Genomic DNA, 12,328 nt, shown 5'->3' on the forward strand with positions numbered 1-12,328 from the left:
CCAAACAAAATACACCAAATAAAGTGCATCAATGTTGGATCCCATTTTTCCAATGGGGTCATGTTAAGAACAATAGCAGGGTCCTCAATATTGGCTAACTGGCTAATGTTCAATGTTTGAGAAAGGCCAGTTCTCCAATGTAAATATTCTTCTTTGTTGTAGAGTAGATTACTGTTTCTTTTTTATTTTTTTAAACCGTGATTGCAACTTGTAAGGTGCTTTCAATAAGTTTTGATCCTTACACAACTTTTTTTTTTCTAATAACGTCAAAAGTTTTCTTAAGAGAAAAAAATTAAATAAACTTATCATTAATCATTATCAAGATCGCTACATATCTTTTTTTTTTTTACCCTTAACTCAGTTACTCTCCTATCTGTAGTAAAATTTGAACTCATATTCTTACATGCTAAAAACTTTTTTTATTACCAAATTTATTAATTATCTTTAGTGATAAAACTTAATTTAATAATAATAGAGGCAATAATACACCTTGTAATTTGTTGGACACAGAAAGCACTTTATGAGAAAACTTGCTAAACTTACCCACAAAACAAAGGTGAAGACATAATCACACTATTCACTAGTGATGAGAAGATTTGAGTGGAAACACCAAAGAGGGATAAGGAAAATACCACCCAAATAGCACTCATTTGAACCTTGTATTGTACCCAACACTCACCACTGACCCAAAAGTTGGAACTTCCAATTAATAATATAATTATATTCTTCATCAAATGCTCATTGGACTTAGAGGGTCATTAAGAGCTGCAATTGCTGTTTGGATCTTTATCTGCAAAAGATCTTTTTCTTCTTCATCTGCCTGAAAACACAACAAATTTGTGCTTAAATCACCAAAGTTGTAGAAAGTTAGTACTTAATACTAATGATATGCCTAGAATGAAATGAATATTAGATTAATTTGGAGTACTAGCAATTATTTTTTTTTTTTTACAAATTTATCCTAAAAGTATGGTTTGAATTTCATTTTTGTTAACAATATTTTGTGAGAATTTATAAAATGAAATGAATTTTTATATACCATAAGCTTGTTAAATTCTTCTTTTAAGCTATTATTATTTATCAGAATAATGCTACACATTTCTAAGAATTTTTGTTAACTAAGTTCAACTAAATTGATCTAACATCAACAAAAATTAGTTATGGATAGCATTACTCCAAATCTTATTATTTAAGTTGGTTGGACTTAATTCCTAAAAAGATTTAGATATATAACATTACTCTTATTATTATTATTGATTCATTTTTTTTTAAAGGACTATTTAAAGAATGATTTAATCTTTAAATTGGAAAATCTATGTATACATCATGAAAAGATACTCCTTGTTACTAATTAATCTCTGATTAAGACACTTCTATCCATTCATTTATTAAACCCCTTTCTTGGGCTCCGGTAGAAAAAATTGATATTTGATGTGACTACTACCCAATTGAAATAATACATGTTTTGACTTTGCACTTAACTTAAATTAAAGATATAATTTTGTAGAAATTTTTTTGGTAAATTAAATAATAGAATCATCTTAGAATACACTTTGAATTTGAAAGTTTAAAAATAATATTTATACAATAAAATTAATTACTAAAATTAACCATCATATATTTTTATAAAAATATATATAATTAATTTATTTTTAATATATATTTTATATTTTAATATATATTTTATATTAGTAAATGTACACCTAACATAGTTATAAAATTTTATGATTCAAGATCACAGCTGCACACACATACATATAATCTATTGAAGATTTTATTGAACAGATAAATCAATTAAAATAATTCTTAATCAAGACATGGCCATGCCAACTTCGATATATTCTAACAAAAAAAAATCAACCTCACAACTACTATATCAGTGTTTGAAAAGTAACAATTCCAATGCTACTTTAAAGTTATGAAAATAATTTTTTAATTAAAAAATTAATGCTATGAGATTAATTTGATGTCTCACCTGCCTAAAAAATTGTACACAAATATTTAATTAAATTTATATGTTTAAATAATTTTTAAATTAAAAACTTTAAAAATTATTTACTTTAGATAATGTGATAATATAATATTAAATATATGTATAAAACTCATTTATACTGAGTAAATAAAAATTAAGTTTATATTTTATTAACCATCATTATGCTTAAACAACTTTTGAACTTTTGTGATAAAATCATAAAAAATAAATAACAGCTCACCTCACACCACAAATACAAAGGCACTAAAGTAGTGATGTAAATAAAATAAGTGATTTAAAAAATAATAAAAAAAAGAATGCATCAAGAAAAGAAAACTTATCCAAATGAAAAGTTCAAGAAAAGAGTAATAGTTATTTTCCATTTAAACACAAATTATAATTTGAAAATTTACTTTGTTAGCTTATAAAAATTAGCTTTTAAAAATAATTTTTTAAAAATTGTAACATCTATATTTGATAAATTAAATTAAAAATATTTTTTAATAAACACAAATAATAATAAATGTATTTAATAAAATAATTTTTAAAATTTAAAATATTATAATAAATATTAATATAAGAATTAAATTTAAATATTAATTAATATATATAATTATATTAAACATTTTAATTTTAATAAGCACACAATAACTTTAAAAAACTTCTCTTAAATACTTTTAAAAACTATAGACACAAGTATATGAGATTTTTAATTTATCAAACACAAAACAAAATACTTATAACACCTCTTCAAAAAATTTACCAAACCAAACCTTATTACAACAATCAATAATATAAGCAATAGTTCCTGGAATATCCCGATACGTACACATAATATTTCAAAGGACACTCCTTAAGACGGTTAAAATAAACTTTTTATATAAACATCATTAAAAATTATAAAATACTATAATCCAATAAAAGTATTTCTAGTCTTATATGATTAACAATTCCCACTATTTTTGGTTAACAATAACAATAAAAATTTTATTTTGATTTACCGTAAGTATAAAGTAACTTATATATATATATATATATATATAAGATTTTTTTTTTTACTTCCTACATTCTTTTTTGTCTAAACTAGTTTATTTTAGGTTAATTAGTTACTGTGTAGATTTTTATAATTTTCGAACATTTTTAATCAGATTCCTACTAGCAGTTGTCCATTAAAAATAACATATTATTAGAATATCCTACTTTTTAAAAAAAATGTAAAATTTTTATCTAATATATATATATATATATATAAACTTAATTACATTTATAAAACTTTTTCTACATACATAGATATCTATAATTATCCTTTAATTTCTTATTTAATGTACGTATCTTCAAAATACCCTCAAAAGAAAAGCGCGAGGGAAATCTTTTTATTTTATTTATTTATTTATTTTTTTTCCGTGTTGTTTCCACAACCTATAGCAGTATAGCTACTAGCCAGTGGGGGTCTCATGTATATATTAAAGGCCACTACATACAAAACACGAGCAAATTTCTCATCAATAGCTTTGCCGAAATCAACAACCAAATTCCCTCATACGAATGTGTCGTTTTCTGTTTTGTATCCTTTGAATGAATATTTGACTTTTCCATTATAAAATATCAAAACACGTTGATGTGTTTGTTAAGATAATAAGAAAATTCCCTGTTTGGCCGTGACGCTATAGCTAAGTGCTAAACCTACTGTGGAGCACTCTAATTAATTATACTCTAAACGACAAAAAACAACGGTGTCACAACCAATTGTGATCAGTGCAAAATAATATTTGATACACTTCTACATATATAATCTTTATTTTTCATAATGTTATTTTCAAATAATTTTGTTAATAAAAATAATGTAACAAAAATTTTCAAGTTTAATTTTTATGCATCATCGATATTTAAGAAAAAAATCTTACGTACCAAAAAATGTAAAATTTGATATCTAATTAATAATAGGTTTCATTTTTTATGACAAATAATGAAATGAAAGTGAACCCATTTTTTATGTAACGGTATGTTGTAAGAATTTAATTTAAATGTACTGTGAGTGTGTAAAAACCGTCTTATCCGTATATTCAATCACATAACGTCAGATTAGTAAAAATAATTATATTTTATATTGATCACGTGAATGGTCAATTGGTCACCTAACAGAATAATTATAATTGCACGACCGTTTTATTATGTTCGTACATAAAAATTAAACTCATGTTGTAATGCGTAAAAATTAAATTATGTTTTAACTGGACCGCTTATATTATATTTTATACGACACAAAACAATTTATTTTCTCGATAATTAACGTGGCCATGTGACTATGTGAGTGATGAATCTTTCTACGTGGAAGGTTCTCAAAATACTGAAAATACAACTATGTATATTTTGGTAAAGAAAGAAGGGGGAAAAAAATTGAGAAGAACGTGCGTGAAAGGGAAACGACCGCATGGGTCAGAAACACGCTGAAGAAAGAAAAAAACAAGAATCAGAAACACGTTTCCAAATCTAGTTTGGCCGTTATTATTCTTTGTTACAACAACCTACGTTTATGTTTTTTTGTTTTTCTTTATTTAGAGTTTTCCTTTGTCCTCTTTGGTGCCACAAGCTGATTAAGGTTGTAGCCATGTATGTATAAAGTACAATTTTGGTCTAGCAAAATGGACGTTTTTTATTAAATTTTGATACAAATGTTATTTGAATTGTTCTTTATTAAAAATAACTATTTGTTGGATTGTGTTTTGTGTATATGAAAAAATTTGACGGAAAAGAGAAAGGTAAATTTAATTTGTGTATGCTACTATCTAAAGAGAATAGATTAGTGTTTAATGATTGACATGCATGTTTGACTTATCCAACTTATCCCATCTATCTTTTAACTGAAAAAAAAAAAAAAAAAACTTTGAAGGGGGATTTTAGCCTTTTAGAATTTGAAGATGATTATGAAATTACGACGAATATACTTTCATGCGTTTCGGAAAAAATAGAAAGTGTAACACTGTTCTCTAAAAATTAATTTGCTATTAAAGATAAAAAAAAAACAAAAACAAATTTTAAACCCTAAATCATAAATTTTATATCTTAAATTTAAATTAATGATATAAAATATAATATATAAAAAAAATTAAAATTTTTTTAATTAACAAAAATTACAGCCTTCCTTACTTAATAAAAAACGTTTAATAATGAACTTGCATCGATACGAATACATAACACGACATAGGACATGCAAATAGCAAATACACGACTTTTAAATTTTTATAAGACACAAAGAGACAATATATATATATATATATATATATATGATATTTTAATATTTTATTTATATTAAAATTTAAATTAGTTTTTAATTTTTTTTAATATTCTTTTATAATTATATAAAAAATTTAAATAATATTTTATTTTAATAAATAATAATATATCACATTTTTAAATTTATTTTAAGAATACAATTAATTAAAAATAAGGTAAGATATACTCACACGTAATAGTATTTAGATGCATTCAAACATGTTAAAAAAATATTTTTTTATATTTTATTAAGATATGTTTAAACATAAAAAATAACAACTCAGTGAAGTATTAACACATCATAAATAATGAAGCTAAAATTACATTGGATTTGGTTTTTTTAGGTGATTTGCTATGATTTACATAGTAAGGAGATGGTTAAGTACGATTTTGGTTTCTAAGATATAGGTCGAAAAATTTTTTCGTCCCTAACCTTTTTTTTTGCACAGAAAATCATCCTTAAAGTTTAACTTGATTTTAAAATTATCCTTTTTACTCAAATTTTAAATTTCATTACCAAATTATCTTTAACAAAAAAAATTATAAAAAGAGAAACAGAACCGATGAGAGGGAGAATGAAATCACGCGAGGGGGGAGGAGATAAGAAGAAGAACGGAGACGGGAAAAAAAGGGAAAAGAAAGGAAGAGGGGGAAAGGGGGGACAGCGCCAGGTGAGGCTTGAGCCGCTGTCGCCATAGGGAATCAGAACCAAAGGGGGAGAGAGCTCGCGAGGGAGAGAGAAGACACGAGCCTTGCTGCCACGCCTTGCCGCTGTCGAAGAACTCGTGAAGAGAGAGAGAGAAAACGCACGGCTAGGGAAAGGAAGAGGGATGCCTCGTCGCTGTCGCGCTTTGCCACTGCCGCCTCTGCCGCACTGTCGCCGATGCTATTGACCTCGCCGCTGCTTCGCGTCCTCGCTGTTGGTCCTCCCTAGGGTTCCGATTCTATTTCTGATTCGTTCTGCTTCTAATTTCTTCTTCTTCTGATTTGATCTTCTGCTTCTGTTTCTTGTGCAGTTGTACTTCTGATTCTGATTCTAATTTTATTGTTCTTGTGCTTCTGATTTTAATTTTGATTTTATTGTTCTTGTGCTTCAGATTCTGATTCTGTTTCTTTGATTTCATTGTTGTTGCACTTCTAATTTTATTGTCTTTCTGATTTTTTATGTTTTGATTCTTTGATATTTGAGATACAGATTTTTTTTTTTACTTCTGTTTATGCTTTTATTTCTTATTCTATTTTTTATGTTTATTACATTAGTTTTGCTTTTGATTTTATTGTTGTTGCTGCTGGGGTTGTGATGAAGAAGAAGAAAAGAAAGAGATGCTGTTGTGATGGAGAAGAATAGAAACTGGGTATTTTAATGAAGAAGGAGAAGGATATTTTGGTTTTGAAGAAAAAGAAAAAAGATATTTTGGTCCGAAAGACAGTTTTAAGACTAAGTTAAATCTTACGGTTACAGACAATTTTGTGTGAAAAAAATGTTAGGAATAAAAATTTTTTTCAATTTATACCTTAGGGAACAAAATTATACTTTAACTCTAAGGAATATCATTTATGAAAAGGGAAAAAAAAGAGTTTACAGAGTTTGTTAGACGACTTCTTTATTTTTTTATGAAAAAAAAACTTCAATTCCTCTCGCTACGTACTCTATTACTATTTTAAACTTCATGTTAAAGAATTACTTGATTTCATTTATGTTAAATGAGTTATGCTACGTGTACACCAAAATCAGTCATTAAAGTTAGTTTTTAGTATAAAATATATGCTGAAAAATAAATACATATTGAAAATAAATTAAACTACACATATATTTATAAACAAATACATTGGTGATTGATTTTAGTAGTTGATTTTAATATACAAATAACATTTTTAATGTTAAAATATTCTTGACTTAGTCTTTTTATTTTTTATTTTTTAAAATAAATTTCTATTTCTTTTCCCCTCAAATATATGAACACAACTTTAAACTTTCAAATTAGTCAAGCAAGGAACGGTCAACTAATGACGTTTTACAAAGAAAAATTTTATTTTAAATCCAAAATTTAAGTAATTTTAATTCATGAAAAAACATGAAGAAAAAAAGAAAAAAAAGAAAAGAACAACTTAATTATTCAACGCATAAAATAAATAATAATCCTAGATACACGGTATCCTAATTCCTAATATACGAAAGATATAAATTGGGTCCATATATTCTTCATATGAGGAAATATAACTAATTTTCTAATTTGCCACAAGATCATTAAGATAAAAATATAGCATACTAAGAGGGAAATGTTTTTAATTTTTTACTTTGTATTGACGTGAAATGACAGAAGGGGTCTAGAGGAGCGACTAAAAAGCAACAAAGGCTATTCTAGTTATTAATATATCTTATCTCTGATCTCTAGAAAAAAGGACCTAATTATAATTAATTAGTAGCTTATAATAGCTTCATAAACATGTCACGAATGATGTAGAAATTTAGAATCTCCTTTTGTTTGAACTTGAAAGTATTATATTCATTCATAGAGCGTCTTTTACTTCAATTAGATTTCCTATGGTTTAACATTTTGTGTAGGGTAATTAAAGGGAGGGAAAGAAAAAAGGAGAGTAAAATGGCACACTTCATAATTTTATGAAAAGTGGAAAGGTTCATGTTCCTTTAAATTTCTATCTCTTGGAGTCTTGGTGTTATTGGAGGGGATCAAAATCTAAATTTTCATTGATTAGCTTTAACCGGACATCATGGACTACAACCCTCATGATGATTGTCCTTAAAAATTTAATATTCACTCACTTATATATATGGGTGTTCCACACTTCCACTTTTGCTAAAGTGCTCTATTAGTTTTTCAAGCATGTAGGCCCCTTATTCTAGCTGTAATTTGCTATTTTTTTAATTATTTTGTTAGAGTAAATTATACCATTGTCATCTTGTAAAATCAGGTGATATTCCACTTAACATGTACTAATATTTTAGGTTGATATGTGTGTTTATAAAAAATATTAGCATATTTAATAAAATATAAAGACACTATCTTATTACATGTCATATATATCACTTAAAAGATAACTATATTAGTATATCTTTCAAATTAAAGAGAGTAGTCATCGAATAAAAATTTAAATTCAGCTATTTTATATCTAAAGACACATTTTAACAATATAATAATAATTTTTCTAAAAATTTTACATATTCAAAAAATATACTTTTAATAATTTTTAGTAAAATATCTTTTACACTGTTTTTAAAATATGCCCCTAACCCTAAAATCTTTGTATATGTAATACAGGGGCGTATTTAATATTATACTTTAACAGTTGATGGTATAAAACTATAAATAGAGTTTAAAGCACTTGTTACTTACGGAGAAAAAAATTTAAAAATAAATGCTAAGCGTACCTAACAAAGCTATAACTGAATGGTAATAAAGGAAGAGAAGGCAGGGATATTAAATAGTAGTATAGTATATGGTAAAGGTGAAATTAATTAATTATTTAAAGGGAAAAAGGAAAGAGTGACCTACCTCAATGAAGACTGTCTTCAAAAGCCTGGCAGAGGAAAGGGAAGTGATATTGGCGGTGATGATCTTCAGCTTCAATGACTCAAAAATTTCACACAGTTTCACCATTGTATCTGTCCTTTTATTGCATGTCAAGCTTATCACTATTGTCTTCTCTCCCATGTATGTTACCCTCAGCTGCATAGAAAATTTAGCACAAAATTCTCTAAATAAACTTCTTTCCAATTTTAATTTCCAGTTAATTATGTAGAAATAAATGAATAAATAATCAAATCTACTACTCTGGTAAAATCACCAAGTTTTATTAATAAAAATTAGGAAAAGATTTCATTTTTCTAACATACTTGTAAAACACTGCGTCTTTGTCAAATTAATACCAATTTTTTTAGTCTATATTTATCAGTACTTAAATTTCTCCGTGCACTTTTTTATAATTTATCCTAAGTAAACCAGCGCATGGGACTCATTTTTTCTTATATTTCTTATATTTTTCATGTATTTAATACTTTATAATTTTAAGAAAAGAGATTTAGTAAAATTTGAGTGTCGTTATCAAATGGATATATCAAATAAAAAAACAAAAACAAAAACAATCTTTTTATCAATAATTAAGCTAGTATTTTTTGGTGACCAATAATTAAGCTAGTATAATAAGTAATGTGTCCACCATATTAAAATAAAATTAATAGTATCAATAATACAAGAGAGAGAAACTAGGAAATGAAAGAGAGTACCTCTAATATATGAATAGGGGAGTTTCTAGAATTGAGAGAATCATAAAGCTCATCTGTTCTCTTCTTCTTGGACCTCAACAACATTGGAAGCTCCTGATGCTCAAATTCATAGCTGTTAGGATTCTTCTTCTCCACCATCATACCACTCTCAAGCTCAACTATCTCTGATTGAATTATCCTCTCTTGTTCTTGCAACTTTTGTATGTACTCAATTGCATCCTTTATTATTGAAGCCTTATCCATCTGCACCAACATACAATCATTTAAGTTCGAGTAAATGTCATTATTTTAATTCATGTCCTCATTATTTGGTAGCAATTTAAAATTTTTTAATGGCTTTCTAATTGTCTAATTAATTGGCTAAATCTATTTTTATTATTGGACTAAATAGTTTTTCACACATCAATAAATTATTGTTTACAGAAACAAATTACTTGAATTGTTTAGTTAGGAATTTTAGAATTGTAGAAAGATATTTGGTTTTTTGAACAAATAGTCCAAAATCAAATAAGATAATTTTTCTTTAATTTTAAATAATCAATCATCTTTTTTATTTTATGTAAAATAACAATAATTATTGTATAACATTTTATAATAGGTCAAAAATATAAAATATGGATCAACAATAATAAAATTAAGATGATGACAATAACATTATTACATAAATAATCCTAACTACTACCGATACTGCAGCTGGTGTACCCATTCAATCAAATATAAATAGAATAAAATAAAAAAAAGTGGGCACACCAAATGTGCGGTACAAATTAATAATAAAAAATTAGTTAAAAATATATACTAAAAATTATTAAAATTCATTATTTTTAGTCATTAATTAATTATTAATATTTAAAATTGTAAAATAAAATATATTAAATTATTAAATTAAAAACCTATATTAAAAAATTAAATTAATAATTAAAAATAATAAATTTAAATGATGTTTTAGTATTTTTTATTAATTAAATTAATTAATTAATTAACACGAAAAGAAGTGGTGCTTGTTTAATTACCTTGCTGATGTTGGGGACCACTGATCGAAGAGCAAAAAGCCTTTCATTGAGCTTCTTCCTTCTATTCCTCTCCGACACAATATTCTTCGACGCCGCCGACGAAGCGGCACCGTCCGGCGAGCTCGAATCGTAGTAGCCTGACAACGCCTCATCCAAACCCCAGCTGCCATGGCTAATTAATGTCAATTAATTAATCTTCAACTTAATTATCAATGAAGAAAACATGTATAGATAGGCGTTAATTAATTCAATTAAGTTGGAGAGGGAGAGAAATTGTGACTTACTTGTCGAGTTCTTGGGTTTGGAGGAACATGCTGGTCTCCCAATAACGATGGTACTCATCACCAATATTCTCCATTAGAGAGAGAAAGTGAAAGAGGAAGAGGAACAAGAAGAGGAATCTTTAGACAGAGTAGTAAAGGGTTTCTACAATATACCAATCTTGTTTAATTTGTGTCTTTTTTTTTTTGGTGTGACTTATGATTTGTGAATTTGACTTGTGAGTTAGGAATATATAACAGGCATTAGGCAACTTATTATTCCATATATATAGAAAGAGGGATCAGGGGTTGATAAGTGGAGTAAGGGATGAAATTTAATCACGTGCTCCAAGATAAATTAATAGCATAGTCTATCTTGTCCGTATTATATATATTTCTTAGTCCTTTCGTTTTTTACGGTGATTACACATAATTTTTTTTATATGTAATGATAATTATTAAAAATTATTAGATAATTTATTATTCTTAATTAACTATTTTAATATAATATGTGTTAATGTTATTATTTTTATGTAAAAATAATTTTATGTGATTAATATTTTTTATTTATCATTTTTGTGAACTGAAAACTATTAAAAAGATCTTAGTCATAAAAATAATCTGAAGTCAATTATTATTAAATAATATTTAATTAAGAATGTAATTTATAGTTTGACGATGAATTTAAATAATAAGAATGTTAAATAATTATCAGAATTTATTATTTTTAGTTATTAATTAGGTATTAATATTTAAAAGTATAAAATAAAATATATTGATAAATTATTAAATTAAAAAAATAATTTAAAAATTAAATTTAATAATTAAATAATTATTAAAAATAAAAATTTTAATAATTTTTAAATAAAAATAATAAATGAAAATTTTTAAAATAAATAAAATAAATATTTTATTTATTAAAATATATAATTTGTAATAATTTTACGAAAATATTAAACAAATAATCAATTAAAGTATATAAAAAAGAATTGAAGAAGTAATATCTAACTAATATATATTATTTATACATTTAAATCAATATTTATTTAAAACGGTGACTTAAGTTTTAAGAGAGAGAAGAAAATACTGAAACAGACAACATAAAGTAGATGGAGACCGTAATCTGATTAATAACTTTAGATTAAATATATAAAATAATTGAGCCATCAATTTCAATGACAAAAGAAATAGGATGATGATATTTCAATAAAAATATTTCGTTGTCAAATAAATTAAGTTTATCATTCAGCATACATCTGTCCTTTTTTTTTCTTTGGCAAAATATGATTTGTTGTGAAAGATGGTTTTTTAGCCAAATTATCTTGGCGCGGTTCTATCTATGTGGAAATCTGATGTTTGCTGCTTCCTAGAAAGATCCAAACCGTTAAAAGCATTGTGGTCTATAAGGCCGCGTAAATTTACATGATACATGGTTGGTAATGTTGGCTCCGATGACTTTCTTGTTCTTTCCAAACTAAAAATTGAGGCCGAGTCGCTGAGATTCTTTTGTCTCCACTTAAGATGAGGACATCAGGTAGTACTATATATCCCAACAATGATTTCC

At 25.8% G+C, this 12,328-nt stretch overlaps 1 protein-coding gene across 2 annotated transcripts; it reads right to left on the reverse strand.

Annotated features, from left to right (window-relative positions):
* Positions 1-396: 396 nt before the first annotated feature.
* On the reverse strand, positions 397-11,132 carry LOC112741912 (transcription factor bHLH35). 2 transcript variants are annotated; one of them, XM_025791095.2, is made up of 5 exons: positions 10,789-11,132; positions 10,505-10,676; positions 9,492-9,734; positions 8,761-8,934; positions 397-820 (listed from the first exon to the last, which is right to left on the reverse strand). In XM_025791095.2, exons 1-5 carry the CDS (start codon positions 10,860-10,862, stop codon positions 731-733), a joined length of 753 nt encoding a protein of 250 aa, XP_025646880.1. In that variant the 5' UTR covers positions 10,863-11,132; the 3' UTR covers positions 397-730. The 2 variants fall into 2 exon arrangements, with proteins under 2 accessions (XP_025646880.1, XP_025646881.1); XM_025791096.2 differs by having other exon boundaries at positions 10,505-10,667; positions 10,789-11,124.
* Between the last annotated feature and the right edge of the window lie 1,196 nt (positions 11,133-12,328).

This window comes from Arachis hypogaea, chromosome 14, assembly GCF_003086295.3.
Source record: "Arachis hypogaea cultivar Tifrunner chromosome 14, arahy.Tifrunner.gnm2.J5K5, whole genome shotgun sequence".
NCBI classification, from domain to species: Eukaryota; Viridiplantae; Streptophyta; class Magnoliopsida; order Fabales; family Fabaceae; genus Arachis; species Arachis hypogaea.